General features: G+C 42.4%; 1 protein-coding gene across 5 annotated transcripts in view; it reads left to right on the forward strand.

Annotated features, from left to right (window-relative positions):
• PDE4B (phosphodiesterase 4B) overlaps nucleotides 1-17,721 on the forward strand; it is a 472,365-nt gene that overhangs the window by 331,813 nt on the left and 122,831 nt on the right. For all 5 annotated transcript variants that reach the window (XM_081145573.1, XM_081145574.1, XM_081145572.1 and 2 more), the window contains one exon: nucleotides 17,163-17,357. In XM_081145573.1, the coding sequence (XP_081001699.1) occupies nucleotides 17,163-17,357 (195 nt within the window). The remainder of the gene's footprint in view (nucleotides 1-17,162; nucleotides 17,358-17,721) is intronic.

The following is a 17,721-nucleotide window of genomic DNA, read 5'->3' on the forward strand; positions in this document are numbered from 1 at the left end:
TATTAAAATTGCAAAGAAGCCTTGTATGCTGCTTGCAGGCTAGAATGGATGATCCTTTTGCATTATAAATGAGAATGGATGTTCCCTTTTAGAGTCATTGCTTTTTCTGGTTGCTAATTCATCTTTTCATGTGATTTATTCTTCCCCAGTCATTTTCTTAAACTATCTTTCCCTGTGCTACTATTTCTTAGTGGCGCGGACTTGAATTTACCATGACTGGTTTGACAAATTTAGAGCTTTAGCAAGGTGTCTTAAAATTGCTGTCGAGAGCTTTCTGGAGATGGGTAATGACATCTCTTGGAATTGATAGTCCCTAGAAGGAGAGTAAGTTAAAATGTTGCCAGGGCTCAAGGGAATGACATGAAGTTGATATCTTCATTTATTTCTTCAATTAAACCTTGGCTATTTCTTTCTAAAGTGGTGAACAGATATATAGTTTTTACTGCTATTAGTAGTAGCAGTAGCAATAACAACATTCATAAAACATGTTTTAATGTGTCAGTTGAGATTCCTTGGTTTCTTACAACAGATATTGATTTTGACTAATTTAAATTGGAATTTATTGAAAAGATATTGGAAGCTCCCACAATTGTTGGAAAGCTGCAGACCCAGCCCTGGATATAGACAAGAAGGAAGGCAGCCCTGAAGAAAAGAAACAGGACCCTCCAGAAAGCCCTCCCCACCAGAACCATCTGATAAAGACCACCCCACGTGGATGGAAGGAAACTCTTGCCATTTTTAGCTTCTTTGTCCCTTTAGCTGGGATTTAAATTGCAAGTATGGGGCATCTTGTTTAGCCCAACCAGGATCACATTGGGGCTCTTTATTCATATTATCAGAATGTCTGATTGTTTACTATATCAGTTGATTTTATCTAATGGGGAAGACAAAGTTTCTTAAGGACAAATTGAGATATTGCTTTAAAAAATTGGAAAATGCATGCTTGCCAACAAAAAAAATAAATCCATTGTTATTTTTCATTTAAAAAAAAAGTAAAACAGCCCTGGCTGATGTGGTTCAGTGGTTAGAGCGTCAGGCTTTTGTCTACTACACGAAAATGTAAAATACATTATCAGTATTCTCGCTATCTCCAAAACTTTTGTATATTATCCATTCTTATCTTGCTCTACTCCATACATATTTTCAAGAACTACTGTGTTCTTAGTGTTAGCTCCAATATTTTTCCACCCTCACATTTATAATGAAGACCCTGAGTGATATGGGTTCTTCATCAAGTGGACTGGAACTGAACGAAGTGAAGACGACCTGTCCCTCCTTGGGTACAGATACACCAGCTCCCATGGCATTTCTCCTGATGGGCTTTAGAGAAAGACTTATGCACAGTCCCAGCCAGGACTCATCTACACTTGGGTTCTAGAAATTATAAATGGAATAGTTAGGCCCAGCAACCAGAGAAGGTATATCTGATGCTTAACCTAGCTATGAATTTTTTTTTAATTACCCTGTTTCATTTATGTAAATTCATATAGTTGATTGAGTTTCCAGTTTTATTTTACTTTTCTCTTGATTGGAGGTTCTAATCCCTTATTTGCCTTTGGAAATAAATTCACTCTTATGGATTTATAACATTTTCTATCAATCAAGTCCCCACTCAGAGGAAGTAACACATTCACTGTATGTACTGTGTTTAAAGAAAAACTAGGTAACAGGGTGATTTCTTCTGTTGGTTCAGTCACTACAGATCTAGGACAAAAATATTTTGCTGGGAAGCGGTTGCTCATTTGCATACTAAAATTCTGTGTCATTCTGTTTCTGCATTTTCAGTTCTTCAACCTTATGAAGTGGATGAGGGTGGGTCAGAAGGTGAATGGTAGAGTGCAGAGATCATAGATTCTATCAGATCTTTTGATTTGGCCAAAAATATATATATTTTAAAGAGATTTAAATTCCTTTAAGCTGTGTATGTATCCAGTTCACAAGGACCCAAACAATTACTCCCTGTTATCTTATACTTGACTAATTTTATTGAACAATTTTTTGTTGAAGGTCTTTATATGTCAGGCACTGGGTTAGGCCCTGCAGATATAGCAGGGAACAAGACAGGGCAAGGTCTCACACTTCATGAGACCTGCATTCTAGTGGAGAAAGACTGATAAAAATGAGTAAACAAATTAACAAGAAATTTTTAAATAATGATAAATACATAATGAAGGAAATAAATTAAGATGATGTGGAATGGAGTGTTTGTGGGAGGAGGTGATAATATAGATTAAGTAGGCCAGGAAGACTTTCCGGAGATGACATTTGCTCTGAGGCCTCATGATATGAAGAAACAGAGACAGAGGATGGTAAATAAGGCCACAACAAGTGCCGGACCCTGTGGCAGGAAGAGTTTGGTTTGTTTAAGGAAAAGGAAGGTCAGTGCAACTAAAATATAAGGAGCATAAGTGTGACCAATTTCAATGAGCTCAGGAAGGCAGCAGAGAGCAGATCATGGAGAATCTTAGGGGCTGCAATGTGGATGTTGGATTTTATTCTCAATGTGATGGACAGCTATGCATGATCTGGTTTATATTTTTTAAAGTTTATTCTGACTGCTATAGATAAAATAGGTTATAGGAGCCAAGAATGAGAACAAGAAGACCAGTGACTATCAAAAAAAAAATAAAAATCCTGATAACAGATAAAGGTAGCTTGAAATGATGGTTGGAACTTTGAGTATGAGCAGAATATACAAATATGGGATAAGTAATGGAAATAGAGCCATCAGGCCTTGCTGATGAGTTGGATGCATCAGATGAGGGAAAAGAGACCAAGGACAATTTCTGCATTTTTGGCTTAAGCAACTGGGCAGATGACAATGCCATTAATTGAAATGAGAAGCTGAAGGAGAAACAGATTTAGCTGGGAAAATAAAGGATTCTGTTTGGACCATGTGGAGTGTAACATACTTGTTAGGCGTCCATGTGAAAAGTTGGGGAGGTGTTAGAAATAGAAGTCACTGTGAATTTACCTCTAAGGGCTCCTGAGTTTGTAACACTGGTATAGGATGTCGGTTAAGAACATTGGTTCAGGCCTGGCCTGCGTGGCTCAGCAGTTGAGCACCAACCTAGGATCCAGGAGATGGCGGTTCGATTCCTGGTCAGGGCACACGCCCGGGTTTCAGACTTGATCCTCAGTCGGGGGTGTGCAGGAGGCAGTCGATCAATGACTCTCATTATTGATGTTTCTATCTCTCTCACTCTCCCTTCCTCTCTCTGAAATCAATAAAGACATATTAAGAAACACACACACACAAAAAAAACTTTGGTTCAGGATTAAAAAGACTTCGTATGAATCCAGATTCTGCTGCTTACCCACTCTGTAACCTTAAGCAAGATTCTTAATTGTCTAGGCCTCAGTAACCTCATATATCCAAAGAGCTGAAACTGTTATATATCTCGTCAATTGACTGTAAAGATGAAAGTTAATTTATGTGCAATGCTTAACAAAATCCTTAGAAACATATAAGTAGGCAGTATATCTTAGGTATTAATCAAGCATCTATTCTGGATACACCCTTTGTATACATTATTTCAACTAATCCTCCCCAAACTCCTCACATCAACCATGTCAGCTAAATATCAGTGTACGGGAGACTGAGAACAGATGCATGCAAACGCAAATTTATTTTTTGCTTTTGAAATAATGTGCACCTTGGCACAGACCAACCCTGACTCATGCATCTTGAGAAATATTCATATGAGTCTGAAATGTTTCTCTCTCCACTGAAATCCAGATTCTTCGATCCAGCTGCCCGTTTGACATCTCTTGCTTGATGTCTGTCATCTTGAACCTAACCTGATCTGATTTTCACCCCCAGACCCAGAACCTGCTCCTACCACTCTCTCCCTCATTTCAGGTGATGATGTCTCGGGCTTCTATCTGCTCAGGTATAAACCTGGTGGTCACTATTGGTCCCTGTCTTTCTCACACATGCTTTATGAAAGCCTTATATGAAATGGCCCCCTGCCCTCATCTCCTACGACTCTCTCTCCCTCACCTTGCCCCAGCCACGCTGGCCTGTTTGCTGTTATTCAAATACCCCAGGTGCGTTCTTATCCTAGGGCCTTTCCCCTCCTGTTTCCTCAGCCTGACCCTTAAATATCCCAGATATGGCCTCAGATATCTGCCTTGCAAACCTGACCATCCTGTTTAAAATAGCCTCTCTCCTAGCACTACTTTGCTTCTATTCCCTCTTTCCCATTCTTTCCCTTCTCCTTTCCTTTCTTTCCCTTCTTTTCCTTTGTAGAAAAGGAACCATCCTTATGTTGCCTCCAGAGGCAGCAAAAGGCTTGGCTCTACTCCAGAGTTCTTCTCATCCTGAGAGGTACTTTGCTCCCTGTAGTTAGTTCTTCCACTCAATGAAGGTCCTCTGGTCCCCTCGCTGCTCACTTGCCATGACATCCATTAACGTGGTTTCCAGCTGCAAATAAGACACCCAACTGCAGTGGTCAAACAGGCCTGGGTTTGTCTCGTGCAACAGGAATTTCAAGGGTGGGTGTCCAGGGCCTTTCATTACTCTGGTGTCCTGGGATTTAGGATTCTTTTATCTTCTTTTTCTGACACCCTGGTTCTTGTCCTCAAAGCCATAAGATTGCTACTTGCTGTCTGTGCATCGAATCCCCTGTTCCAGGCATAAAAAGAGAAAAGAGTAAAGAGCAAAAGATAAAGAGTTCTCCTAAGTAGTAAGGTTTGAACTTTCTGAAATTGCTGACTGTCAACTATTTTTTAACCTACAAAAATGGCAATTTGATATGTCTGACCCAAAATCTGGGAAGGAGCATCTTCCTCAGAGATGTCCATTGGCCATAACTATGTCACTTGAACGCTCTTAGCCTCAAATCAGAGTAGGAGGCAAAGACTGTGAGCCTTTGGGGCCGCCAATTCTGTGCCTGCCATAAGCAACTTAGCTCTTTCTGAGTTGCTTTTCTTTCAAGACTGTGTTCAGCCTCCTGGCTTTGGTGTGTCTTCCCCAGAGCCCCTGGTACAGGGGGCCGCCACGCTTCCACAGACCTGGGCGTTGTCAACCCTTTGCTGAGCGCCTGCTCTACCCTTCAGCAGCTTCCTGGCCACATGAGAACTTTTGGGTCTGCTGTGTGATATCTACAGATCTTGGGGAATTACATTTCAGGGGTACAGGTAGGTAAGGACAGAATCTCAGGCCCTCTTTGTAAATAAACTATATTGCCATTTTGATCTGCATTTGTTCTGTGCTGGCGCGGCTAGCAAACTGCAGCACCGACCATCTAAATTTCTACACCTCTTATTTAATTTAATCTTCATAGCAAGCCTTTAGCTATCTCTTCTATTACTATTTTACACATGAGGAAACCAAGCCTCAGAGACACTAAATCCAAGGCCCTTTAATTAAAAAATGGAAGAGCCTCTATTCAGACCCAGGTCTGTCTCATTTCAAACATCTGCCTGATCCATTGCATTAAGCTGTTTCTAAGTAGGTCTTTCCTAGGGCAACCATTTCCCACTGCATATAGGACCCTTTGAGTAACTCTGAGTGTTTTTTAATGAGGCTAACAACACAGGGAAACCACAGTTTCTAGGCAGTCACTGGAGTTGCTGAATTCTCCCTAATTCTTGGGCTTTAACCTAGCCCTTTGCTCACACATTAATTTGTATTTGTGGAAATGTCAGAAAGGATATTCTAGATGGAAGGATAGTCTAGGAAGTTGGGAAAGTATAAGCAAAGGCAAGTAAATGCGGCTCAGGGAGAGTGCATACTTCAGCTTGGTTAGAGTATAGAGAAGTGATCATAGCACATAAGCTTAGAAGGTCAAGTTCAAATCATACCATTAGAACCTTGACTACCAGCCAGAGGAGTTTGAACTTCCTTCTATCTGCAATGGTGATGTATTAGAGGTTTGGCACAGGAGAGTTAAAATACACTTTTTATTTTGTGCTGCAACTTAAAGAAAAGTTTGAAAAGTGCCTTAAGTACCAATCAGACATGATAATCCTACTGCAGAAATTATTCAGTGACATTTAAGTGTTTTGTGTTTTTTTCTATAATTCTCTCTAAGATAGTAACATTATTTGCAGTTTGTGCATGAGAAGAAACTGTTAGTCTATAAAAGACAAATAAAATATTTCCAAATTCAATTTTCCTAATAGGAATAAAAGCTGCTGCTACTTATATTAAATAAGCAATGGCCATTAGCATCTCTTAATTCATGTTAAAATAGTTGCTAAATCGCAAAACCTGCATGGAAATTGGAATGAGTATTATTGCTTCCTTGTCTAGAGTAGAATGGTCACACTTCAGGATGGAATTAAAAAAACAAGAATGTTGCAGAAGTTAAGTGACTCATTTCTAAAACTGAGAAGGAAACATGCAAGAAACTGAGCTAGACTGCATAAGGTGTTGGGGTTTTTTTGTCCAAGTAATGCCACATTATTGAGGTGGCACAGAACACAGTACATCCATCCATGAGTCAGAAATATGAGTCAGAAACTCCATGTGAAGAGCCCTTGGTCCTTTTGATTACTGAAACTGATGTTTTGGTTTCGCAGAGTAATTTACCAGTAGTTAAGATAATTGAGTATTAAGGAGGAAATCCCTGTTGAAAGAATTGGTGGTGAAAAGATAAAACAAGGAAATGGGATTATTGAAAGAGCTGAGAAGAAATATTCAGGGGATTTCTACATCTATATCAAATAAACCAGCCCTTCAAATGACTTGTTTAACTGTTTGTGAGTCAGTCAAGACAGGGATGTAGGAGAAGCAACTCAAAAGAAGAGAATGCTTTGCAGTTGTGTTCCCTCAAATACTTAGATTTGGAGCAGAAATTGCTGCTGTTATTGAAAAGATTTATTTGTCAAGTAACAATGCCCTTTCCAAAATAAGGAGTCATAAATAGGAACTTGCTATCTGAAGAGAAAAATAAATTCACATTGGTTAAAAAGGAAGGACTTCTCTGTCCACTTCAAAACTCTGATCCTGTATCTCTCTTCCGAAAGGATGGCTCTTCAAAAAAGCTGAAGCCCTTTGTAATCATATAGGGTCCTTAGTCCTCGTGTGAAGGCCAAGTGTGAGGTAAAGGGTCCTCACAGCTCCCCAAGGTACGGTAATGGGGAGGCCATTCCCCAGGCCCGCTGGCCCCACCTTACCTTGGCTTTGGGGAGTAAGAGGAGGGACTGCCTAGCCTGATGAAGGGCAAGCTGTGACCTGCTCAGGGACGTTTGGTTTAGATTACAGGAAGATTTAATTTCTAAAAATAATGGCAAAGAACAATGAAGCCTGGAGACTTTGCTTGAGCTCTAATAGAATCATGATACCATTTATTTTTGAAACCTTGACGTTTCTGAAACTCTTCAGATGTGAAATCAATGCTAAGTAGTTTTATAGAAGTTGGATGCATTTTACATAAAATCACCACCAGAGCTGAGGGCAGCGTCTTGAATTCATTGCGAGGCACAGTCTGGGAGCCTCACCGGCAGCGCCTGGCACCTGTACCACGGGTCAGACCTTTACCCTCTGAGCGGCCTTTGCTTTCCTTGAGATTTTCAGCTTTGTGTAGTTAGATTAGGAGCCTCTCGACATTCATAGTATTCTTCTGTGGTCATCATTTTGAGCACATTAGGGAGTCACTGGTGACTAGACAGGATTTTATACGGTGATAAAAGCGGTGATGAAGTATGTAGGTAGAGGGCACAGCTGCCAGCTGAGCCCAGGGACTCTCCAGCCAACATGTGGGCTCTGGGAAGAGATTAAAGACCTCGGAAAGGCAATGAGAAAGGAAGAAATCCGGGGGGGAGGGGGAACAGGGGGAGGAGGGATAGAAAATCCAAAATATGAATAATAAAATGGCAATAACTACATATTTATCAATAGTACTTCAAATGTAAATGGATTAAATGCTCCAATCAAAGACATAGGGTGGCTGAATGGATAAGAAAACAGGACTCATATATATGTTTGGTGCCAACTCTTCATTTAATGGTTATTTCAGGGATTCTGATGTAAATTTTAGCTTATCACAGTCTACCTTCAAGCAATATTATACCACTTCACATATAATGTGAGAACCTTTACATAGTATGTTTCTGTTTCTCTCCCCCCCCCCCCCCCCCCCCCGTGCTCTTGTTGCTATATGGTTTATTTCTACATGTGTTATAAACCTAACAATACATTGTTGGTTTTGTCTCAATCAGTTATAAGAAGAAAGAATCTTTATCCCTTTGTGTAGATGAGATTTTCATCTGGTATCATTTTCTTCTGCCTGAAGGATTTTCTTTAATATTTTGTGTAATTAAAGCCTGGTGATGAATTCTTTCAGCTTTCCTATGTCTGGTAGAAGTCTTCTTGCTTGTTATTTTTACTTGTGGGTTGGTTTGTTTTAGATATAAATCTTTACAGTTAGATTGTCTGCTGATGTGCAAAATGGAAAATGATGATTCAGGAAAGAGTAAAGCTACTCTAGAAGTATAGTCTGAGTAGGAGAGAAAGAACAGGGTTCAGAACAGAAGGCTTGGCTACAAATGCAGTCATAAAAATTTATATGGTAACAAGAGGAAAGACTGAGCAGATGTCTACTGATGTGAGCTGGTTGATTTGTTCATGGATCCAATCAAACCGGGTTTAAATCCAAGGTCCACTGCTCAATAGCTGAGTAGCCTTCAACAAATTATTTAAAGCTTTGAACTTCAGTTTAAATCCATAGGATAAGGTTAACACCTTTCCCATAATGTCTATAGCAATGAAATGAGTTCATATATACCAAACCCTTAACACATGGCCTGGCACATTGTAAGTTCTCAGGACCCGTGAGAAAACAAATATGTGTAGCTTTTCTTCACTTTATTGCTTAAGTCAAGAAGAAAAGATTTCGAGATCTCGTTTTTCTACCTTTACTTTCTCTTACCCTCCTTCTCTCACCCCTCCTTTCTCCCTGAAAAAACATTTCAAACCTCAAATGCCAAGCTGTCCGCAGATGTGGCATCCAAGACTGATAACATTCAGAGGCCAGATGTTAACTGACACAAACACTGTTAAGTGCTCTGTAGTCCGGAGACTGAGGCAATGATTTCCAATTTTATGATTATTATTTGAGTTTATAGCAAGCCATACTGTTAGTCCTTCCACACTGCTATCTCCACCAAAAATAGATATACAGTATATTCATTCTCCAGAGATTATAAATTGGTTTTTAAAATACAAAGATCTTGAAATACTAAGTAATGGCATTTCACAAACCTAAGACAGGGAGTGCATCTTCAGTGAAGACCTCAGCGCCTACTTGCCGCTCTCTCTGAAAGGTCAATGACTTGCAGAATTTGATCTGAAAACCAGTCTCACTTTCTGAAATAAGCCTAGAGTAATAACCACCAAAAAATGCTTCAAATCTGTAACAAGTTTTTACATCAACTGAGCTTCCTTAGGATTAGTGTGGGAGTTGCCCTAATGACAAAAATGCACGCTAACAAAGAAATATTTTTTTTTTAATAGCAATAATATGGGTCTGCTATGAATCACTGAGGTGATCATTTGTGTTGAATGCACTTACTTGCTCATTCATTGATCCATTGAACAGACATTGGTTCAGAACTAGCAGTATGTACCAAGCATAGCGCCAGGCACTAATTAATACATCGGCAAACACAACAAATGGAGCTTTGAGTTTTGTGAGAGAAGAGACAAGTTCAAAAATAATAAGCATACAAATACATATAGCAAAAAATTCTAATAGGTATTATTAAAACAAGGGGGCCTACTTAATTGGGGAAGGTTGGGGAAGGAATTTTAGCAGGTGACTTAATCCAAGGCTTTAAGAGTAAGAAGGGAGCCATATAAAGAGTAGAGGAAGAACAAGCTGAGACCAGCTCCTGCCACCCCTCCAACTTCATCTGCCACACTCTCCTCTGCTCAGTATGAGTCAGCCTCAGGGGCTTCCTTTCTATTCCAGAAACATGCCAAATCCTTTCCCACCTCAGCAATTTTGCACATGTGTGTTTGGTTCGCTGGTATATTTTCGTTGCTTCGAACCATTCCTGGCTCAGAGAAAGTGCTGAATAAATATTTGTTGAATGAATAAATAAAAGCTGGTCTCTCATCATTGATGTTTCTATCTCTCTTTCCCTTCCCCTTCCTCTCTCGGAAATCAATAAAGACATATTAAAATAATTAAAAGAAAGAATTTAATTATCTTTTATGATAATCTTTTAGGAAAGGTGGAGAATGTAGGCTGTACAATATTGAGCTAGTAGGATAATTTGTACATCTAAAGTAAAACTAGAGCAGCAGCTGCCCCAGCTTTATAAAGCCCACCTACAATATGTATATTCCCACACGTAATTATTCTCATCTGGGAGACCCCCTACCTTTCCTTAGAATCACTGTCCTATAGAAAGTCTTCTGTACTTTTGAGAGTTGCCCCATTCCTTAGGGGGTGTAGTGGACGAAAGTTTGACAGTGTCTGTCTCACACAGTGCTGTATTCTCAGGCCTAGAGCAGTGCCTTGTTTCATTGTGGGTCCTTAATAAGCATTTGTTGAATTAGTGAATGATCATTAACAATATAAAACTACATTAAACCACACTTGAGAACTAATCTTCCATCTCCAAAATCTCTGTAAAATGTCTACTCACTCATTTCTTCATTCATTTCAGTGGGAAAGACTAAGGGGTAGAGGGCGGGACACAGAGAGCCCCTGTTTCATTTTCGTCTTTTCTGCACAGGAACTGGAAGCCAGATCTCCAGAATCCCAGAGCTTTGTAGCATTACTCCACTACCTCTGCTTAAACGTCTCTGTGGGGCAAATGGTTTTGGGTTATTGCCATGAATGTAATTTTCAAAGCCCCTAGAAGAAAGGAAAGCAGTGGGAAGCTGCTTGTAGAATTCAGATGAGCTGAACATCACAGTCCTTCCTACTCCACAGGAGGGAAGTCACAGACTTTGGAACTGGGTTCTTAGGGCCGAACTGAGACATTCTGCCATAGCTGTGGCCAGAGGAGGTCTGCCTGCCCTCAGCTCAGACGTGGATTCTCCATCACGCTGTCTATGATCTCACACAGTGAAGTCCTTCATTAGAAATTAGGACTGGTTGCAGCCTGCAGCTGTTAATTATACAGGGGTGGGCAAAGGTAGGTTAATAATAATAAATATAATCATTAATAAATACTAACACAAGAATAAACTCTTTGAGTTTTGCATACTCACAACTGTAAATCTACTTTTGCCCGCCCCCATATAAAAGTAGGTCACTGTCCAGTGGCTAAGAGCGTGTGTTCCTCTGCAGCTTTCCCATCCACAAGGACCAGATAGCACATTGGGGGGGTGGCCAAATAAGTACATAAATAAATGGTTATTTATTTGTGTCAAAATGATAAGCAAGCATTTGAAGATGTTAGTTTCTGAGTACAACTGAGGGAAATATTTTGCAAAAGAACTTTAAAGAAACAGCATTTTTTTCCCATGACTACACTCAACACACACACACACACACACACACACACTGTATACACAAACATACACCTTTTATAGACACAAAAGTCTTCAAAAGCCAAAATTATTAGAACTGAGTTCCTTGGCTACTGTGGGGAAGATGGGAAGGTTGAGAAAGGAAACTACAGACTCCGTTTAGAAACTCCTCTGAGGTCTTCCCCTGCCAGAGGTTTGAATCCAAAACGAAACGGCTTTTTGTCAGATGAGAAGTAGCAGTGTGAGATCCTCACGTCCACTCAACAAATATTTGTTCTGTGCCTTCTGGCATAAGACTCAGTTCTAGGCCCTGAGAATACAAAAATGAATGTGGCTTAGCCCCTGCTTCAGGGCCGCAGTCTAGTGGTGAGAGGGACATGTAGACAGGGGAACAGACTCCAGCCTGGTAGGTTCTGGGATCCACAGGCGGGTCTGTGGGGACAAGGAGGAGAGGTCACACTTCAGATTTTTTCAAAAGAATTGTCACAGTTTGGAACCTCCGTTTTCTCCTCTTTGACATGGAGCGAAGAGAATTAGCCCACCAGAGTTGAGAGAATTTAATGATGTAGCATATAATCAATGAGTGATATTTAAGAAAGAAAAGCAAACTTGAGATAGCAGGGCACTTTCCAAAACGGTGGTGAGCCACTCTACCCACCTGTGGGTTCAAACCTCTTTGTAGAGCTTGCGATTTTTTCAGTGGGGCTGTTTGTTTAGAATCAGCCAAAGAGACTCGCCTAGAGAAAGACTAAGTTTGAAAAAATCTCCTCTGGTTCAGAAGTGAATTATTCCTTGGATGTTGCTTTATGAGCCTTTGTTACAGACATTGGGGTGTGCGCAGATAATTGGGGATCAGAAAACTACCTCCCTGGGGACAGTTGCAGGCAGTTCTGCAACCACCTGGCTTAGCTTGAATTCTTGGAAGTAGAACTTTCTTGGTTTAATAAGAGGTTTCATGTACACCTTGTGGTTCTGTTCTTTATCCCTGGTTTTTCCTCCCAGGCTTATGAATTTGGCTTCAGTCCTGTTTCTCCCTCGGAGACTGGCGAGCAGCCCCCCTGCTCTGCGCCTGGCTGGGAGGTGCGGCCTGGACGAGCCGTAGCTGTCGTCCGCCACCTGCTGGTCTCGTCCTGCACCGCTCAGGGCTGGCTTTGCGAGGATTCCTAGGAAATGGAAACCGAGAGAGAAAGTGTGGGGCAGAGCGTTCCTGCTTTAGTAAAAATAAAGACATGAGAAGATGGAAAACAGAAGTCGATACTGGAGGGCTTTTCCCATCATGGGGATTTGTGTAAAGATGTCATCCGTCTCAAATATCAAAGCCAGTGATTTTTCTGTGAGAGTTTGTTTTGTTTGGGGAGAACACAGCAGTGTATCTTATTTTATTTTATTTTTAGATAATTGCTTCACAGGGCTCATCAAATAAGTTAATGCCACATCTCTATAGACTCATTTGAAGGAGAGAGCAGACACTCATGCCAGTGGGAACTGAGATAAGGGTAAGGAGACAGGAAGAGAGGAGAGATAGGAAAAACATTTCACAGTTAATTGCAGTATTCTTTAGTTCTCCGTCATTTTTTTTTTAAATATAGCTTTATTGATTTTCAGAGAGAGGGAGAGAGAAAGAAACATCAATGATGAGAGAGTCATTGATCGGCTGCCTCCTGCATGCCCCTGACTGGAAATTAAGCCTGCAACCCCGGGCATGTGCCCTGACCGGGAATCGAATCATGATCTCCTAGATTGTAGGTTAATGCTCAACCGCTGAGCCATGCCCAGCTGGGCCCTATCATTTTTAAAAGGTTGACTGTTTACAAGACTCTGATCCAGATGCCTGGGGTACAAAAGTGAGTGATATTGGGTCCCTTCTCCTTTAGAGATAAGAATCTATTGGGGAGCAGCTAAATAATTGGAGAATTTAATAGAGAGAAGCCAGTAAAGTAGGAAAGGGGTGTAGGAGAGCTCAGAGGAAGAGTGTGTACCTAAACAGAACCGGGCTGCAGTGTCAGGGAAAACTGACTAGAGGAGGTGATGTGAGCTGCATCTTGAAGACAGTGACATATGGGAGACAGTGGTGAGAAAGGCATGCCAGTTACAGGGAGCACCACTCCTCATACACAGCGTCACCCACCACCACCGCCGCCTCCAAAGAGCTGAGAACTCTGGATACAAAGCAGGAGAAAGTTGTTAAAATATTAGGTCTTAGACAGCAAGCCTTGATCAGTCCAGGGAGATCAGCCTAAGCTGAGAGGAGCAGGAGAATTACGTGGGAGGCAACCTACAGAACCCTGGGCCTCAGAGAGCAGGGCTGGGACAGAGGGGGTGGGAGGAGCATCTCTGATCCTAGAAAAAAAGGCCACTTTCAATACTGTTTCAGTCCCTATGCTGGATATGGACAACCCCTTCCTGGCAGGTACAGTCTCAAATATTCCAAGACTCATGAATGACATCCTCTCTCAATCTTTCTGAAATTCTGAGTGACCTCTTCTAAAGATCTAAACACTGAAGTAGCTATAAGTTTAAGGATATCAACTGCAGTGTTATTTAAAATCATAGATATGGTGGGCAATGGTAGGAAAAAGTCAAGTATGGTACAGCTTCTGGATGAACCAGTATAGCCCACGGACAAAGATAATTCTGGAAACTGCACCACAATGCAAAATACTTGTGGAAAAATATCAAGATCCACACCTGCAGGGAAAATATTCAGAAGGAAAAACACTGAACTGCCAATAAAGGTGGTCTTTTTCTCTATTGTGTGTGTTTTATATAACATCTTTATATTACTTTTATAATATTTTTTAATATAAAGAAGCCTAAAGGTGAAATGTGTGTCCTGATTAAGTCAGAGGCAAAAAATTACCTTAAATAAATAATGACCCCATTTATGTGTTTGTCTCTGATATTGCAGATTCCGTTTTCTCTCGAATTATATTTCGGTTTGTGTGGAGTACTCATTTTTCTTAAGTCTGTCCTCAGTCTCCCCCTTGCCCACACCCCTCCTCCCGCCCTGGATCTGTGGGACGTATTGTGATGTCTGCTCGCTAATTTTGCTGTGACTGGAGCTGGTGTCTGGTTGGTGATTCATGTTTGTTCCTAAGTTGTACATCTGTGTTGGTTGCTTTGAAACAGTGCCCCAGGGAATATGAAAGGCCATTTGTCTCACTGAGACTGCTTTTTTGGACCAGAGAATTCTTCCCTGGCTTCTTCTGAATTCCAGCAAGCTCTTCTCTGAGTTCAGGCAGGGTAAAGAGGAAAGCAAAAAAAGAGTGGCGGGGAGCGGCATGGAGAGAGTTTTGGTATCTGGATCTAGGCCTTGCTTACCTGGCAGGACCAAACTTCCCCGAACCTGACACTGGGGACAGAATGCCTCATGGACTTACTTTCTGCCCACTAGGAATGTGTCTGGCAGAAAAGAGGGCAGAGTGAGCCCCAGTGGAAACCCTCAATGGAAAAAGTTCTGAGAGTGTGGTAGGCATACCCACTTGGCACCTCTTCTAAGATTTTAGCACAGATATGCACAACAGTGATATTCATAATATTTAATGACTGGCACCTCATGGGCACTGATCCACTCAATGGGCACAGTCTGAAGGTAGCGGTAGTGCTGAAGGTAGAGGCCTCTGCTGTTCCGGACACCAGACCTTTCGTTACCAGAATGCCTGGACGGTCAGCAGATCCTGAAGGGCCTGGGACAGTGGCGGGCTGCCACATGTTACAAAAGTATGTCAGTGTTTTAATATCCGTAAAGGCTGTACACATATATACCAAATGAATGACATCAACACACATGACGTTTCAGAGCTCATGCCCACTCCTAAGCTGTATGTGGTCCCATCCTCACCGTTGAAGGACCTCCCCTCTTTGTCCTCAAGAAGAGTCCCGAGCGAGCATCAGGACCTCCTGGTTCTCCAAGACCCAGGTGGAACAAAGGTGCCCTTATCCACAATGGAGCCCTTTATTTTGCTCAGTCACTAGGATAAATCTCTCCCAAGGAAAGGGAGCATGTCAGCTTTCATTGTATTTTCACTTGGCTTCCAGCAGACCCCTCCCCCCTGTGCGGGGCAGCCCCATCCCGGCCCCTCGGCCTGCTGTGGAAAGCCATCTGCAGGCCTTGAGAGCTCAGCTGCATGACTCTGTGGCTCCTCGTGCTTTCAGCCAGTCTCACTTGCTGCGTCTCCTCAGACACCTGGAGTTTGTGGGTTGGCTAACGTCTCTTCTCAGAAAGGTCTCTGGGGAAGCAGGATAGTCCTGCAGTCTGTCATTTCTTCTTTCAATGAAAAGGTTTCTTGTTTCAAGGAAACCTACAGCTCCAGGGTAATTTGCTGCCTCCCCTGTGTTCATTCAAGGTACTAGGCAAGGTTGCTCATAACCTGCCTGACTCTTTACACACCAAACACAAATTTTGTTTGCATCCAGAGACTGGAGGGAACTTGCACTCTGTCACCCAGCAAGCCTTTCTGGGACTCTGTGACCAGAGTGGAGAAATGAGTTGGAGGACTTGGGTGTTCAATTCTCGCTCTGTGACTCTGAGCAAGGTATTCAAAAATCTCTCTAAGCCTCAGATTCCTCAAATGTACAGTGGGATCTGCACTTACAGTGTTGCGATGAGGGGTGAGAGGAGTAATCGAACAAAAAGCAATTTGTAAACTAAGGAAATATAAGCAAAATCCACCTCAAAAGAGCAGGTTGTAAGAACTAGTGAAAGAAGAGAACCATGCATGAAGAAATAAATAATGGATGGGTATAGAGGAAGCCCACTGTTGTGGTCTGACTTGGCAGAGAGAGCACCCCCAGCTTCATACTTTCCCCAAAACCGCTCTGCAGAGCTTTAGCTGGGGAGCAGTGAGTGGTTTAGGAAAATGCTAGGCAAGAGGGTTACTGTCCCTTTGAGGTTAAGGGAGGCTGTGCATGCAGGGAAAATGCATAGGGGACGATGGAGCGCGTGGGAATGACACACAGTGCCTCAGGTAATACCAGGATGGGGAGACCAGAGGCAAAATCTGTACCACTGCCCCGTGTTTATTGACCAGAGCTTGTTCAAAAAATTCTGAGGGTATGTTCCCGAGTGAGGGAGGCTGACCAGAAATCTTAATAACACTCCTGGGCTGGAGCAAGTGGCTGGGGCCCCCTTCAGAGAGAAAACTCTGCAGCTCTGGAGGGTAATTCAGCATTATCAGATTAAGTCACTCTATGGTTAAACTGGCATATGAATACTAAATCTCAGGTTGGGCCTCTCCTTCAATCAGCCAGTGGATGATTTCAGGATAGCCCTTTGCTCCTGAAACATTCAGAAGTATGCATATTGTATCTTTAATGACACCGTGAGAGTTATTTCTGGCAGGAAGAAGTCTCCCTGCTAAGAAGACTCATTGAAGCGATAGTTCGGGGCCTGACACCTAGAGCTGCCTCCCAAGTAGCTTATCACCAGGTTACTCTGTGGTTGGCTCTCATTTTGAATTTATCAAAGTTGCTGGCACATGGGGCTTTGCTCCCGGGTTCAAATCCGGACTCTGTTCTTTGCTAATGACTGAACTTCTGTGGGCCTGTCTCCTTTGTACAAAGTGAGCATACTAATGACTGCGACTCAGAGCTGTTTGCAGGATGAAAACTGTCCATACAGGGTGAGGTTTTATGCAGAGCGCCTGGCACACACTGGTGTGCCCTGTCTGTGTGTCAGGGCCTCCCCCGTGCTGCTCGCGTGACCGGGCTTTTCTGCTTTCCTTTCCAGCTTTGATGTGGAGAATGGCCCTTCCCCAGGTCGGAGCCCGCTGGACCCCCAGGCCAGCTCTTCCTCCGGGTTGGTCCTTCATGCCACCTTCCCCGGGCACAGCCAGCGCAGAGAGTCCTTTCTCTACAGATCAGACAGCGACTATGACCTGTCCCCGAAGGCGATGTCGAGAAACTCTTCGCTTCCTAGCGAGCAGTGAGTACCGGCTCTGTCTGGCCCCCAGTCTCGTGATGACCATCTTAAGGACACTGGTGCTCTAGAGCTAAGATCTCCAAGGGTGTTACACACCTCAGGCCCAAGGTTCGGCCTACATTTGTTACTGATACTTTTAAAAATGTCATTCAGCCTCATTCTTTGAACTTCCTGATCAAAGTTTATGGAATGAGAACCTTAACACTTTTTTGCAAATCACACTTAAATTTTCCACAGCATGTGCAGCATGAGGCCGCAGGAGAGAAGGAAATGGTGGTTGGTGATATGCGTCCTCTCTCGGTGGCCTTTGCTTGGTGACATTTAATGGTCTGTCACCCAGCCACATGTCTGTGTCCTTTCTCTGGAA

The sequence above is a fragment of the Miniopterus schreibersii genome, assembly GCF_964146895.1.
Source record: "Miniopterus schreibersii genome assembly, chromosome: 8".
Lineage (NCBI taxonomy): Eukaryota > Metazoa > Chordata > Mammalia > Chiroptera > Miniopteridae > Miniopterus > Miniopterus schreibersii.